Here is a 16699-nt window from a genome sequence, read left to right on the forward strand (position 1 = left end):
GAGTAAAGAACATTGTATTTTTATTGGTTTACAAAGAACACGAACTAACATCTAAATTAATTGAATTAATTAAATTCGTTATTATAACGGAATGTTAATACAAGAACTTATCAACATTTGAACAATAACTGTTCTACAACGAGTATAACAATAATTCAATTATCCATGGAATAGTTTTTAAGTTCCATGGCTAATTTGTAGCCAAGTTCAGGCCTTCTATCTCTACCTTCTACCATAGCCTTAACATCACTAGAATTAACAATAACGCCATTATTGTCAATTACAGAATTTTTGGTCTTTTCTATATCGACCAAATCGACACCTCTGCTACAATCATCGAGCAGAATTGTACGATATCCTATTGATAAGGCATCTATAGCGGTTGCTCCTACAAAAATTACAATTTTCCTTTGTAACGCGAAAGCAACAAAGTTAAATTAATTCCACCACTTTATCCCTCAAGTGATATTTTAATTGACTTACCCACGCACACGTCATAGGCTAAACCACACACATAAATGTCAGTGGCATTTTTCATCCGAAGCTGTGCACAAAGCGTTGTATCTGTCAGCTTTCTGTTATCCCAAAACACGGAATAAGAGTCTACTTCAGGATTAGTGCCCTTATAGACTTTTATAGAATTATCTATTACCTAGAAAAACCTCCCATCAGTACAAATGCATTCTTTCGTTTTCGTTGTAAAACTTTTTCTGAGATGTTCGGCAATAATCGACTAAATACTCCTTTAAACATTCGGGCATTTTCAGTAGTGATTTGATTAAGATCAATAAGCCATGACTTTACTAACTTCAGTTGAATTATCGTTGAATTTTTCTTTAAAAGTTTGGACATCGTCAGCGGTTATGATTGAGTTACGACTTTAATTTAGCTGGGGCCACTCAGTCAATATTTCACTAGCTCCGGCTTAATCATCACTGAATTTCCCTTCAAACATATGGGCATCATCAGAGGTGATTTGACTGGGATAACTCCAGTTAAATCACCACTGCATTCTCATCCTTATGTTCGGGAATTGTCAATGGTGGTATAATTAGTCCAGTGTATTACGACTTTACTAGCTCTAACTAAATCATCAATGAAATCTGCTTTAAACATTTGGATATCGTCAGCGGTGATGGTTGAGTCAATCAGGCACGACTCCTGTAGCTCCAACTGGTAATTTAACTGGAGTAATTCAGTCAATATTTCACTAGCTGCAGCTTAATCATCACTGAATTTTCCTTCAAACGTATGGGCATCATCAGTGGTGATTTGCCTGGGCTAGTTCCAGCTAAATCACCACTGAATCCTCCTTCAAGTGTTCGGAAACTGTCAGTGGTGGTATAATTGGCCCAAGAAATCTGCTTAAAACATTTGGACATCGTCAATGGTGATGATTAAGTCAATCAGTCACGTCTCTTGTAGCTCCAGTGGGTAATTTAACTGGGACTACTCAGTCAAGATTTCACTAGCTCCAGATTAATCGTCACTGAGTTCCAGATTAATTATCTAGCTATATAATCACTGAAATCTGCTTTAAACATTTGCACATTTTTGATAGCCATTTGCCTGGGGTGTAGTTGATCTTAATTCTACTAACTCCAGTCAAATCACCACTGAATATGCCGAAATGCTTAGAAGAATGTGACAGACCATTGCAGAACATTACAGTCAATTCACTGAACTTCCTTGTAGTTGGACACAGTACCTTCAAATCTTTATGTAATTCAGATCCCCAAGTGTCCTGGACACAATGTCGGGGCCAAAGTTTTTGCTTCATAGGAGGTGGACCCTTGAAAATAACTGTGTCATAGACTTTTGCGTTTTCTGCAGTTACTGGACTTGAAGGATCTAGTTCCCTTTGTCCGATGTTGTCTATAAAGGAAATATGATCGCTAGGGTGCCAATCCAGCGAGTAAAAAACTGCGTCAAACTGTACAGTGTCCAAAAGCCTATTAATAGGCTCTATCACTTCAGTACCATCTTGTTGGGCCGAGCAATGGCTTATGTTTAAACTGCCGCTTATAAAGTCGTTCTGGACATCCACAATTAAAAATACCGATATTGGGCGGACGACCTACAATTTTACATTTTTTTTCGGATACTATCAAGAAATAATAGCTGTATCCAAACCTTTGGTAGGAGAACAATGTTTAAATTACGTTAAGGGTAGCCACATGCCACAAAACGAGCATATGAAATACATATATCTAGAAAGCATTTAAGAAATATGGTATAGAGAAGCCAAAGAACGCACTAGGTTCTGTTATTAAACTGTTTCCGAGAACATGTTAGATGATAGATTTAATGAGAAAGAAAGTTTGTACTTAGAAATATGTTTTTGCGTTCTTTTTCCCCATTCAGTTCTACGAAATTTTAACCGTTCAAGAGAAACTAAACAATAGAAGATTGCGGTAAAATAGCTACGTAATGAAGTTAAAACGAAAAGAAGAAAACTAATTGGATAGTACTTTAGGTACATTTGATACTTCGTTCGTTCAACTAGTACTTACAATTTTTATCCAGTTGTTCCAACAAAATGCGAACTCTTCTTTATCGAGATAACCATCCTCGTTTTTGTCAAAAACTTCAAATATCTCTCTTAACTGCATTTCCGAAAGCGAATAAATTTTGCCTTTGTCATTACGAAAAAGCGCTCTACAGATACACCGAAACTCATCTATATCCAGCATTTCATCCCTACAATGGATTTTTATTTTTAAATGCCTTTAGAATTACCTTAAAAGTTAATTCGGCAGTAATTAGTGCAAGAAGCTAATTAAAAAGCGGATCAGTCTTGCATGAAACATGAATTTTACGTGTATATGATATATGGGCACGTTTTGTTTAGATGATTTAATGAATAATTCACAATTAATTCTTTTTTCTCCTCTTTTGAAATATTACACGCGCTATTTACACAAATACTTAAACGTTAACATGTTGACACGCGATACAGGATTAGCTATAAAACTTTACGACAGGACTCACGCAACATAAACAGCCATTGTAATGTGACAAAACTTGAAAATCACTTAATGTAATGATTATACAAATTAAATTTAATTAGCACAGTTTTGATCAGAAAAATTATTAAATTTTTTTAAATACGTGTGAACAACTAAAGGAGAAAAGGACTTTTTTCGCTATAAAAAATGACCCCGCTATATGCTCTATCTTGAAACTTTATATTCTAGTAGTTCTCGAGGTGTGGATTAAAAGCCATCTTTTTAAAATATTACATGTAAATAATTGTATCTTGGAAGTCCTTACGATAGAATGCAACTTTAAGGGACTATACCTCAAAAAGATGAGTTTTTACGATTTAGGGCCCCATCGAGACTTTTTATCTACACGTCAAGAACTACCGCAATCCAAAGTTTCAAAGAATTTGACAGAGGAAGGCCATTTTACGTGACGATCTAGCGGCGTCACTTCGGTAAAAAACTAGGTAATGAAAAGAAATTCCTCTGGCAGCGCTGATTTTGGCTGATTAAGTTCTTGAAGTCGTAACGTGCATTCAAAAGTAATTGTATTTTGCAAGGCAAAATTAAAACCGCCTAGGACCTGCGGATATCTAGGAATAAAGGCACACTCAAACTACTACTTTTACAGAATAATTCAATGCCTTTACAAAAATATTTTAAATGACTTATCTTTCCAGAGAAAATGAAGTTACTAGTAGGGTAGCCACAAAGAAATGATTTCAAATTTCCCTGTTAATTCTCGTTTGTCCAGTACAATTTTTGTTTTAATAATGTTTATTGTGCATTTATGAAGAATAAAAGATTGAAAACAACTTTAAATGGTAAGATATTTTTACGAAAAACTAAAACAACCTCAAGAATTAACAGTTAATAACACAATTTATTTACGCCCTAATAATTATTAATAATTCTATATTAAAAATATAACATAGACTATTAAAGGAGAAGGTTCATGATTGATGTAAATTATTTCGAAATATTGAACTCAGAATTTTGCTGATAATTTACGAAATACTCTAATATTCCGTAGTTGCATTAAATTCCCTGATAATCCAGGTCTGTGGTCACTTTGAGTCACTGATGAATCAATTGTTATCCACAATTAATTAGGATAATTAACTGAAAAGGCAGTACTCAAAATATGTAGTTTAGCGTCAGCTGATTCATGAATTATTTTGTGCTGCTGTAATCGATTAATTAACCATAATACTCTAATGAATTAATATCTTATATTTTTATTTTTGAATTAAAAATCCGAAACTGCGGCGCTTTCCGACGGTATCCGAGGTTCTAAGCTGCTAGTCCAGGCGAATTAAATTAAATAAAAAAATGTCATTTTTTCGGAAAAGTTTGGACTAGACCTGATTTTTACATGTAAATTAGTAACAGATTACGTAACATCATTAATAAACTTGCACGTATACTCAAGTGTGAGGAATTTTGTTCTTAAATAATTTAAGGTCGTATTTTGATGTTTTTTCGTTTTACTTCTATAACATAATTTGTATGATTTAATCAAATAAGTTAAATGAGAATGTTGTTTAGAACCACTTTTCCGATAAGAGTAAAGGGGTCCGATTTTTCAGTGTTAAAGTTTCTTCAATAAATGAAGATTTATCGAGATAAAGCGATTTCTTTCGTGTCCACTTTTAACATAGGAATCCGACTACCTCCATTTTGGAAAAGAACCCTTTTTAATACATTTTTATAATCTCATTATACATTAAGACCAATAAAAGAATCTTACCTAAAAGTCTACTTCACATAAGAAGCCAAAAACAACGTTAAATAATGAAAAAATATAATTTTAATGATTGGATATCATAAAAGTACTTAAAAAAACTTCCTACATATTCTTTGTGAGCACAGATCCTGGAACCCACACCCCATCACCTAAAGGAAATCTAGGATAGCTGAAAACAACCCATACATATACCTCCCGTAGTCGACTGCGTGCCCCTTAATATCGATCCATTTTCCGAAACCACTGACGTAATAAACTGAAACCATAGAAAGAAAGTGCCTTTTTCGCAAAATTTTCCAACTTTTTTATTTCCAACTTCTAAACGTCTTTTGTACTTTATTTTACCAAGAAAAATGTAACAATTCAATTTCTTTAAATGCTTTTTCTCGGAAAATGCAATTTTTGTTAAAAACGGTTACTTGGTAAAGGAATTTAATCTTCTTAGACGAAAGGCTCCATTTCCTCATGAATCATTCTCAATTACCTCCATCAAAAGGTGAATACTTTCGATAATAAGAAATATCAAAGACTTGTAATAAGGGTTTCAATAAAGATCAAAAATAGATTGGATGGTAAGAAATAAGGATCAAAAACTTGTAATCGGAGTTTCAATAAAGATTACAGATATCTACTGCTTCAGCGCAACACGAAACCTCTCGAAGTAATTTTCAAAAAAAATTAAACACAGCATTACAACTTCTTAACTAAATATTCAACACGACAGAGAGAAAAAGGTAAAACATAACTTTCAAAACTATTACTAGGGAAGTATCTAAAACTTCTAAAGAAATCATTGAATCCAAAAATATCTATAATAGGTACATTGTTCTGACATTTAAAAAATTCGCAAACCGGCATCAAAATTGACTAATGACGTAAAAGATTTCATGACGTCAAAAAAATCAATAATTACATCAATTCAACAGGTCCTCAGCGTAACAAATTTTCGCGAAAAAAGATCCTGAAAACTATGTGTAAAACTGTTATGTGTTTTGCGGCGGCAAATAAAATAACACGCGCTGTAATGTAAACTTGGCAATAACACAACAGGGAAACTTTTTTTATTTATAATTTTAAAATAAACTCCACAACACCAGAGTTTAACTCGGTAATTTGTTCGCAAAACACTTTTAATTTCTTTTCACCGTATGAATTGTTTTGGCATATTAAATTTTAAAAATGGATCGCTTAAATTATTTATTGCTAACATACGTATCTGCCTCGAAAAGTTGTTCCTACACATTGTAGTACATTAATCAAGTAAATAATTGCATGTAAAAGTCATCTTTAAAAAGCAACAAATCATCCGAAGATCTACTGTCAATGAAAGNCAATTATATTTGAAAAAAAAAACTAACAATATTAAAACATGTATTAATAATTAAAATAGCTTTTTCTTATTTGTTACACTGATTTGTTTAGATTGGTTATCAGTCGAACCATGGTGTATTTTACCGCTAGTTACAACGATGTGTGAAAAATTAATCAAAAACTACAAGATAAGGAGCAGATACTGGTAACGGATATGTGGTTTAAAGAAATGTTTATAAACATGGAATCTCGTGAACTGTCGCAATGTCATTCGAGGAAATTTATGTGAACGACACCCTTCGACGTGAGCGACTAATTTTGAACGTGAAAATTCGCGCAAAGAAAATGTGCTTTTGTAAGCCGATTCAAGAAACGAAAAATTCTTTTTTAAAAAAAAAAGCAGGACTTCTGAAAATACTCACTTATTTTTATCAAATGCGGAAAAACAGGCTTCCATAGTCGTTGTTTCTTCGAAGAAATAAAACAGATCAATGGGTAGTGCGGAGGAAGAGCTCATGATGTCAAAACCGAAGCCTGGAAGGTATGTCGCAAGCTGACACGATACAAATGAATAGGGTAGAGGGGGCCACTCAAGGGGTTTAACAGTGCAATGTTTACCTCTCCTTACAGGCCTGGGGTGCCGTTTCTCAAATTAGAGGTGCCACCTTCCTGATTATCTGCCACCCCTTGCACGCACACACTTATTGCAAACTTACAAATACCACGATGAATTTACATCAACACGTAATTATGTAATTATTTCGGGAAATACCCGCTACCGCTCAACTTCTTTCACGCAAACAAATTGACGACTCTCCGGAAATGCTGCAAATGCAGATTTTCAACATTACACAACCTACTAACTTTTTAAACAATTGCCAATAAAATCCTAACGCAAATAGCATATATTTTAATTACTAAAAAATTGGGCAGCGCTCTTACATGTGGCATTCTATAGTAAGTAAGTACAAGTATAAAGCAACTATTGAAACACATTTCCCAAAGGTGAAGGGTGAATCGCAACCACGGTATTTTTAACAAAAAATTCAATCCCTTCTTATGACGTTTCAAAAAATCAAAGAAAGGAGAAGCACATGTGTGATGTAATTCGAAACTTCAAACAATAGTAACAAATAATATAAAGTGGTGCTAAACAGGAGGACAATATACATAAAAAAGTATTATAAATAAAAAAAAAAGAAGACTAAATACCAAGAACTGAATGCTCTTGAAAAGTAATTAAAAAAAAACACTTGTCATTAGCACTACAATTAATAATTCATAAAATAATTTTACCTAGTATTCATTTCCACACACAGAAATATAAAACAATAAATAAATGTGATTTTTAACATTATGACAATCACGAAGGAGTCCTAGTAGTGAAACTACGTTATTTATTTTGAAATCAAATGTAAACTAACACAAAATAAATACAATGTTTTTTTATCTATGTACATAAAAGGCTATTCAACAAAGTTATTTGGCGTGTCAATGTAATTCAGTTAGTTGAAATTAGTTCCACATCATTAGTTTAACGGAAAAGTATTCAGTTTTTCACAATAATTCTGCACACATGGAACTTTGTATTGTATCACGCATTTAGTCATAAAAGATAAAAGATAAGAAACTCCCTATGTGGTACCAAATTTTCAATGTGTCACCAGCCTTAATAATAGCAAAAATTTGTTCACAAGGAAGTATGATATCTGAAGAATGCCATTCAAAACGTTCACGTTCCTATGCGCTTATTTAAATTCAAACCCATCAAAAAAAAATAATTACAGAAGACATAGAGGGGCATCTATGCGAAATAACACGAAATAGAATGATAATAGTAAGTAGCAAGTTAGCTAAAACGTAGTACTCTTCTAACAAAAACCCAACATTTATTTAAAATTTTTATTTAATTTTTCCTAATAATTTAATAAATGAAATATTAATGATGTTATAATTATTGTATTAATGTAAGTTGTTCCATATTTTGTTACATGTGCAGTTCTATGGATTGCTGTTAAAAAAAATAGGTGAATAGATAACACTTAAGTTGCAACACAATGAGATGAACATTGTGTAAATAATGATGCTCTAGCATTAATATTAATTACCTTAAGGTAAATTACCCTTTTACTTACATGTGGTGTCTGTTGATACACATGTATTAGGTAACTTTACAGGTTATGTTTTCTTTGTTATTCGAATTTTAAAATACTTTAATTCAAAATTTTTTGTTTAGATTCACAATGTAATAACAAGCAGTTGATAAAAAATCATGTAAATTGCCATTTAGTATGTTAAGACGTATTTATTCTATATTGTAATGTTAAGATATANACGAAGGAGTCCTAGTAGTGAAACTACGTTATTTAAGAAAAAAACAAAAAACATAAAAAAAATGACCTTAAATTATTTATAAACGAAATTCTTCACACAATGAAGTCCATCATTTTTTACTAATTTACACGCAGAAATCAGGTCCAATCCAAAATTTTCCATGCAAAAGTCTAATTTGCCTGGATTATACCTGTAATAACGCGGAATAAACTTTGACAACTTTTGATCCGCACGGCATAAAAATTAATTTTTCAAATCATTGAGCAATGCCGTGAAGTTTAGTGTAAAAATTTATTATTACGTATGGTAAATTAAGTATCCCTTTTAAAAAGCAAGATCATTAAAATTTTAACTCCGTTAAAAGTTTTTTCCGTTGTCAATGAAAAGGTTTTAACAACTGATTAGTTTAAAATTTAATATCATTTCACCATAAATCTCGGCCGGACTCTACCTTACATAATCTATTTACAATACAATAAAGACGAAAGCATATTGAAGTGCACCAATTCAATGGCAAGGTGAACTTCAATATTCATCGTAAATGCAATATTGTACGATCAAATACTGCGTATTACGTGAAACCTCTGACCTTTACCTCTATGTCACTAAAAAGCTATTTCAAGTTCATCACAACTTCATTTACTAGTTGTTAACAATGCAACGGACGCCAGGGAATCACTTTTGCAACCTATTACGTCGAAATTGATAATGCAATAATTATGCACATAACCAGAACATCCCAATAACGCAATAACAACCTTGAAATCAAATTAACTTTTAAAAACAGCCATCCAGGCAAACTAAAAGCCTCTGGGGTAATTCAAACGCGGCGCTAATAATTTTGTTTTGTGCTTCTAAATATCTGTAATTGTACAATCAGTTCAGAGCACACGACGAAAATATTTTCTCATTAATGCAACTTCTAGCTACCGTTCTCTATTATTTATACAGCAAATATATGTATTCCAAATTACAATTAGGTACTTCCCCGAATTCTGCTTTATTACCTTTTCCAAATATGCGCATATATGTACATCTCGCCAGACTTCTACTAAAAACATTTTAATAACAAGCATTCACGTATTTACAATTATATTTGAAAAAAAAAACTAACAATATTAAAACATGTATTAATAATTAAAATAGCTTTTTCTTATTTGTTACACTGATTTGTTTAGATTGGTTATCAGTCGAACCATGGTGTATTTTACCGCTAGTTACAACGATGTGTGAAAAATTAATCAAAAACTACAAGATAAGGAGCAGATACTGGTAACGGATATGTGGTTTAAAGAAATGTTTATAAACATGGAATCTCGTGAACTGTCGCAATGTCATTCGAGGAAATTTATGTGAACGACACCCTTCGACGTGAGCGACTAATTTTGAACGTGAAAATTCGCGCAAAGAAAATGTGCTTTTGTAAGCCGATTCAAGAAACGAAAAATTCTTTTTTAAAAAAAAAAGCAGGACTTCTGAAAATACTCACTTATTTTTATCAAATGCGGAAAAACAGGCTTCCATAGTCGTTGTTTCTTCGAAGAAATAAAACAGATCAATGGGTAGTGCGGAGGAAGAGCTCATGATGTCAAAACCGAAGCCTGGAAGGTATGTCGCAAGCTGACACGATACAAATGAATAGGGTAGAGGGGGCCACTCAAGGGGTTTAACAGTGCAATGTTTACCTCTCCTTACAGGCCTGGGGTGCCGTTTCTCAAATTAGAGGTGCCACCTTCCTGATTATCTGCCACCCCTTGCACGCACACACTTATTGCAAACTTACAAATACCACGATGAATTTACATCAACNAGAGAAAAAAAATAAATAATATAAAAAAGAATGCAATTATTACCACGCTTAGGCAACCCATTCAACATGTTTCTGCAAAATTTTGCAGCTCAACTGAATAAAAACAATAAAAAGTAAAAAAAGTAAAGTAAAGAAATAATTACAATATTTATATTTAACAAGAAACCAGAAATTAGTTTTAAAGATTAATTATATCTTCCTATTTTTATAATACCCATTTTCAGAAATTTGAAACAAATTTGATGGAAGAGTATACAACCAGTAACGCAAATAATAATTTTATAATAATAAGGCAACAAAAACGTAAAATATCTCTAGTAATTGTAGTTTGTCGAGCATTTTAAATCACATCGACACAGTGCAATTGGTAATGTGGTAATTACATTAATCCAAGAATAGTACATCTTTTTAAAGTGGGAAATATATCAGTGCCTTAATACCTAAACTAGTGTGTTCTGCAGCTTGTACCTAATTTAGATATTTTTAAATGCCATCCAAGAATAACTTAATTTCATATAAAACTGCGGGAAGTGATACTGATTTGCTAAAATTACTGTGTAATGAATTCTAAGTTTAAATACTGAACAAAAATTTTTAAGCTTAGTCTAAGGTTATGTAGTAGGAAAACAATATGAGTTGGCTTAATTGTCTGTCTCGAAAAAATCCTGAATTTGATGATGTTAAAGTGTTGGATTACAGTAGATCAGCTTTAACTGAAGTCCCTGCAGCAGTATTTAACTTTGAACGTACATTGGATTGCTTATACCTTGATGGGAATAAGGTAAGTTCCATTAACTTTTGTAAATGAACATTAATTGCTGTTTTGTACCAACAAGTACCTTAAATATAAACTTTTTCAGATCTGTGATTTGCCACGCACCCTCTTTCAGTGTGAGGAATTACGTTACCTCAACCTTAGTGATAATGAAATACATGTTATCCCACCATTAATCGTTAAACTTAGCAATTTACAACATCTAGACCTTAGCAGAAATTGTAATCTTAATGTAAAACAGTTTAAAATTGTATTTACAGTTATTGTTTTGCAGATCTAAAGCACATAAGTATACCAGCAAACATCCATAGGTGTCAAAAATTAACTGTGTTGGATTTAAGTTCAAATAATTTAGAGAAAATTCCTGAATGTCTTACGTGTCTTGTCAGTCTGCAAAAGCTTTTCTTAAATGACACATCTATTGACTTTTTCCCTGCAACTATTGGAAGACTGAATAATCTGCACATTTTAGAGCTACGAGATAACATGTTGTCTATGTTACCAAAATCATTAAAGAGACTGACCAGTCTACAAAGACTTGATCTAAGTAATAATGATTTCTGTGAGTTGGTTAGTACTTGAGAGAATTTTGTTTAACTGCTTATTTCATTAATTAAATTAATTTCAGCCTGAAGTCATTCACACCTTAACAAGTTTGACTGAACTGTGGGTAAATGGTAACTGTATGAAAGTATTACAACCAGATGTGGGCAACTTAAGAAAGTTGATGTATTTTGATGGCTCAAATAACGAAATTGAAAGTATACCAAAGGAAATATGCTTTTGGTCAAACATCACATATCTTGCTTTAAGTGAAAATCTTTTAAAAGAAATTCCACCAGAGATTTGTAAATTGAGGCAATTAGAAACATTAAAATTGGATCATAATTATCTCCAAAGTCTTCCTGAAAATATTGGAAATTTAAAAAATCTGGAAGATTTGGATGTCAGGTTCAATAATCTTAAATCTTTACCAAGTTCTATTGGTATGCTTAGGAAATTGAACTGCCTCATAGCTTCCAATAATTATATTACATATTTACCTCCAGGTATGAAATACAATAATTATATTAAACCAAAAACAGTACAATTTCACTTATTTGATTTTTAGAAATTGGCAGCTGCTCAGGCTTACGAATTTTGAATTTAGACGTTAATTTTATAGTGCAATTGCCACAAGAGATAGGGCATATACAAAATCTAGTTTCTGTTAGCTTAGTTAATAATCAGTTGCAGTTTTTACCAATAACTGTGTTGAAATTAAGCAAATTGAGAGCCCTTTGGTTGTCACAAAATCAAAATCAACCATTGGTAAGTTTTCTCAAAACTTCAAAACTTTTATTTTCAATTTTCTGGAACTCAGATATTCAAATGTATAATTATTATTATAGATATCATTACAAAAAGAAAGGATGGACAATGGACAAATGGTTCTTACTTGCATATTTCTACCACAAGCTGTGGCATCCCCTGTGCACAATACTCAGTTAGTATATCCTTCTCCAAACAGAAGAAAAATATGTTTCACAGAACCAGGAGTACAAAAGGAATTTGCCCCGCATTTGACCCGTGCTCCTACACCGTACCCTAAAGACTATCAGCGTTACCGCAAATCTGTAGCAAACATTTTAAAAAAACAGAAAGACGTAGACCATACAAATTTACGGGACTTGAACGCTCCTGTTGTTAAAGAGGCTGTAGTTGCGTCAGCTAAAGTATCAGATGAGGATAATCAATATAATTTGATTGTATCACCACCAGAAAGTAATAACTCTGAACAAATTTACTCCAAAAAAATGTTCAATGATAACTATTACAAATATGGAAGGAATACTGACGTAGAAGACTCGGGAATCGAAGACAAAGTTAATAAAAACGATACCCCAAGTATAGAAATAGCAATAAATAATGACGAACAATCATCGAACAACAGGGCATCTGAAAAAGATGATTGTGATAATCATAATTGCTACGAAAATTCGAGGGTAATGTTCGCAGATGAATCAAATCTTACTAACTACAACACTAAAAGAAATGTACATATACCTGAACTGAAGTCTTCTCCTCCAAAGGACCAGTTAATCAACATTAGTACATCCCAAACTGATCAGAATCAAAATTTTTCAAACAGCGCTACTGTTTATAATACAGAAAAAGTTGTGGAGCAATCTTCAAGTAAAACGTATCACGATGACAAGCTCTCATATGAAAATATTAGCTCTATTAATCGTCCTTTGCAAATATACGGTCACGAAACGCCTACAAATACGCCGAAATGTGAAAATCGTCTTCCCGAGCCCCCTTTCCAGATAGCTGATTACAGCTTAAGAAAAGAAATAAAGCCTCCTCCTTACCACATTGCCGCAGCATATTCAAAAAACGCTCATTTCTTTAACGATATTGCTAAGCAATTCCCAGGTGCCATTGTAAAACACCAAACAATAGAAGAAAAACCAAAGCATTTCACTCAAGATCAGCCTTCAAATATTATTATGCCCCAGCCACAACATCCTCTACGGTTAACACAAGATGAGGGTAATTCCAGAATAGACAACTTATCTTTTCCCGAGTCTAATCTTAATAACGAAGGTTCCCAAATAAATAAATCAAACTTAGACCAATTAAACGAAAATATTTGCAATGAGGCAACAGAAAAGGAAAATTTGAATTCGAAACTTGGTTCTGAAACTGTTTGGAACGATAATAAAAGTTATAAAAGTGCCACTGAATACTCAGATAAAAATAATCAATTACAGGGTTGGATATTTGGTAAACATCGTAATAAAAGAATTTTGGAATGTCCAGTTACTCCAACACAACATCTTGGATTTGAATATGCAGCTAGTAATGAGGTAACTGTTCGTTTTTCATTAACAAAATACAATCTACATAAACAATTCAAATTTTTGTTTTCAATTATATTAATTACTTTTATTTGCAGGGACTATTTGTAACGAATGTCATAGATAAGTACAATAAGGGAAGTATAATGGTTGGGGATAAAATACTTATGGTTGATGATTTCGATCTAACGATGTATCCCGTAAGTAATTCCGCAAAGTACCTCACGGAAGCTGGTCCAGGTGCTGAGAAATTTTTAGTTTCAAGAGAGTGACGAATTTTGTAACGTTTGTAAGAAATTTTACCTCTTAGTTTTGTTGTATATATATTACACAGTTAGTATTTTACATGTTTTAGGAAAAACAAGTTGTGTTTGCAAATATTAGAATATTACTTAACATTTTTGAAGTATTGAATTGCTGTTATATATTTATATTTTTTTTATAACTTTTGTATAGCTGTAATCGATTAATTAACCATAATACTCTAATGAATTAATATCTTATATTTTTATTTTTGAATTAAAAATCCGAAACTGCGGCGCTTTCCGACGGTATCCGAGGTTCTAAGCTGCTAGTCCAGGCGAATTAAATTAAATAAAAAAATGTCATTTTTTCGGAAAAGTTTGGACTAGACCTGATTTTTACATGTAAATTAGTAACAGATTACGTAACATCATTAATAAACTTGCACGTATACTCAAGTGTGAGGAATTTTGTTCTTAAATAATTTAAGGTCGTATTTTGATGTTTTTTCGTTTTACTTCTATAACATAATTTGTATGATTTAATCAAATAAGTTAAATGAGAATGTTGTTTAGAACCACTTTTCCGATAAGAGTAAAGGGGTCCGATTTTTCAGTGTTAAAGTTTCTTCAATAAATGAAGATTTATCGAGATAAAGCGATTTCTTTCGTGTCCACTTTTAACATAGGAATCCGACTACCTCCATTTTGGAAAAGAACCCTTTTTAATACATTTTTATAATCTCATTATACATTAAGACCAATAAAAGAATCTTACCTAAAAGTCTACTTCACATAAGAAGCCAAAAACAACGTTAAATAATGAAAAAATATAATTTTAATGATTGGATATCATAAAAGTACTTAAAAAAACTTCCTACATATTCTTTGTGAGCACAGATCATAACGGATCAATAATTAATATTTGGTAGCATTAGGAAACTACTAATTTTTAAATAGTAAATTAACTTTTATTAACAAATTGTTGCTCATCTATTTATTCAGTTGGGATTAAATTTTTTTCGATTAAATCATTAGAAGGAAAGTTATAGAAAAAAACAAAAAACATAAAAAAAATGACCTTAAATTATTTATAAACGAAATTCTTCACACAATGAAGTCCATCATTTTTTACTAATTTACACGCAGAAATCAGGTCCAATCCAAAATTTTCCATGCAAAAGTCTAATTTGCCTGGATTATACCTGTAATAACGCGGAATAAACTTTGACAACTTTTGATCCGCACGGCATAAAAATTAATTTTTCAAATCATTGAGCAATGCCGTGAAGTTTAGTGTAAAAATTTATTATTACGTATGGTAAATTAAGTATCCCTTTTAAAAAGCAAGATCATTAAAATTTTAACTCCGTTAAAAGTTTTTTCCGTTGTCAATGAAAAGGTTTTAACAACTGATTAGTTTAAAATTTAATATCATTTCACCATAAATCTCGGCCGGACTCTACCTTACATAATCTATTTACAATACAATAAAGACGAAAGCATATTGAAGTGCACCAATTCAATGGCAAGGTGAACTTCAATATTCATCGTAAATGCAATATTGTACGATCAAATACTGCGTATTACGTGAAACCTCTGACCTTTACCTCTATGTCACTAAAAAGCTATTTCAAGTTCATCACAACTTCATTTACTAGTTGTTAACAATGCAACGGACGCCAGGGAATCACTTTTGCAACCTATTACGTCGAAATTGATAATGCAATAATTATGCACATAACCAGAACATCCCAATAACGCAATAACAACCTTGAAATCAAATTAACTTTTAAAAACAGCCATCCAGGCAAACTAAAAGCCTCTGGGGTAATTCAAACGCGGCGCTAATAATTTTGTTTTGTGCTTCTAAATATCTGTAATTGTACAATCAGTTCAGAGCACACGACGAAAATATTTTCTCATTAATGCAACTTCTAGCTACCGTTCTCTATTATTTATACAGCAAATATATGTATTCCAAATTACAATTAGGTACTTCCCCGAATTCTGCTTTATTACCTTTTCCAAATATGCGCATATATGTACATCTCGCCAGACTTCTACTAAAAACATTTTAATAACAAGCATTCACGTATTTACAATTATATTTGAAAAAAAAAACTAACAATATTAAAACATGTATTAATAATTAAAATAGCTTTTTCTTATTTGTTACACTGATTTGTTTAGATTGGTTATCAGTCGAACCATGGTGTATTTTACCGCTAGTTACAACGATGTGTGAAAAATTAATCAAAAACTACAAGATAAGGAGCAGATACTGGTAACGGATATGTGGTTTAAAGAAATGTTTATAAACATGGAATCTCGTGAACTGTCGCAATGTCATTCGAGGAAATTTATGTGAACGACACCCTTCGACGTGAGCGACTAATTTTGAACGTGAAAATTCGCGCAAAGAAAATGTGCTTTTGTAAGCCGATTCAAGAAACGAAAAATTCTTTTTTAAAAAAAAAAGCAGGACTTCTGAAAATACTCACTTATTTTTATCAAATGCGGAAAAACAGGCTTCCATAGTCGTTGTTTCTTCGAAGAAATAAAACAGATCAATGGGTAGTGCGGAGGAAGAGCTCATGATGTCAAAACCGAAGCCTGGAAGGTATGTCGCAAGCTGACACGATACAAATGA

The 16699-nt window shown here is 32.2% G+C and overlaps 2 protein-coding genes across 7 annotated transcripts; one reads left to right on the forward strand and one right to left on the reverse strand.

Moving 5' to 3' along the window:
- Positions 1 to 3: 3 nt before the first annotated feature.
- Positions 4 to 10177, reverse strand: LOC108735281 (nicotinamidase). Of its 6 annotated transcripts, XM_018467180.1 has the most exons (6): positions 8178 to 8214; positions 6465 to 6867; positions 2514 to 2700; positions 1709 to 2077; positions 484 to 652; positions 4 to 388 (listed from the first exon to the last, which is right to left on the reverse strand). In XM_018467180.1, exons 2-6 carry the CDS (start codon positions 6557 to 6559, stop codon positions 156 to 158), a joined length of 1053 nt encoding a protein of 350 aa, XP_018322682.1. In that variant the 5' UTR covers positions 6560 to 6867; positions 8178 to 8214; the 3' UTR covers positions 4 to 155. The 6 variants fall into 6 exon arrangements, with proteins under 6 accessions (XP_018322682.1, XP_025834049.1, XP_018322687.1 ...); XM_025978264.1 differs by lacking the exons at positions 6465 to 6867; positions 8178 to 8214 and adding an exon at positions 9866 to 10177; XM_018467185.2 differs by lacking the exons at positions 6465 to 6867; positions 8178 to 8214 and adding an exon at positions 8972 to 9385.
- Positions 10178 to 10457: 280 nt separating this feature from the next.
- On the forward strand, positions 10458 to 14253 carry LOC108735304 (leucine-rich repeat-containing protein 1-like). The gene is made up of 7 exons (XM_018467218.1): positions 10458 to 10967; positions 11047 to 11182; positions 11236 to 11531; positions 11590 to 12010; positions 12073 to 12272; positions 12353 to 13813; positions 13903 to 14253. The coding sequence occupies exons 1-7, from the start codon at positions 10818 to 10820 to the stop codon at positions 14074 to 14076; spliced, it is 2838 nt and encodes a 945-aa protein (XP_018322720.1). The 5' UTR covers positions 10458 to 10817; the 3' UTR covers positions 14077 to 14253.
- Positions 14254 to 16699: the final 2446 nt, after the last annotated feature.

The sequence above is a fragment of the Agrilus planipennis genome, unplaced genomic scaffold, assembly GCF_000699045.2.
Source record: "Agrilus planipennis isolate EAB-ADULT unplaced genomic scaffold, Apla_2.0 scaffold15, whole genome shotgun sequence".
NCBI lineage: Eukaryota > Metazoa > Arthropoda > Insecta > Coleoptera > Buprestidae > Agrilus > Agrilus planipennis.

What these genes read in the sequence shown, in the direction of transcription:
- LOC108735281 (XM_025978264.1), bottom strand. Translation starts at nt 9,960, where the DNA reads ATGAGCTCTTCCTCCGCACTACCCATTGATCTGTTTTATTTCTTCGAA. An exon ending in TCCGCATTTGATAAAAATAA is followed by an intron (nt 2,701 to 9,865) that starts GTGAGTATTTTC and finishes AATCCATTGTAG; the next exon opens with GGATGAAATGCTGGATATAG. An exon ending in AGCCTATGACGTGTGCGTGG is followed by an intron (nt 389 to 483) that starts GTAAGTCAATTA and finishes TAATTTTTGTAG; the next exon opens with GAGCAACCGCTATAGATGCC.
- LOC108735304 (XM_018467218.1), top strand. Translation starts at nt 10,818, where the DNA reads ATGAGTTGGCTTAATTGTCTGTCTCGAAAAAATCCTGAATTTGATGAT. An exon ending in TATACCTTGATGGGAATAAG is followed by an intron (nt 10,968 to 11,046) that starts GTAAGTTCCATT and finishes AAACTTTTTCAG; the next exon opens with ATCTGTGATTTGCCACGCAC. An exon ending in AATATGCAGCTAGTAATGAG is followed by an intron (nt 13,814 to 13,902) that starts GTAACTGTTCGT and finishes TTTTATTTGCAG; the next exon opens with GGACTATTTGTAACGAATGT.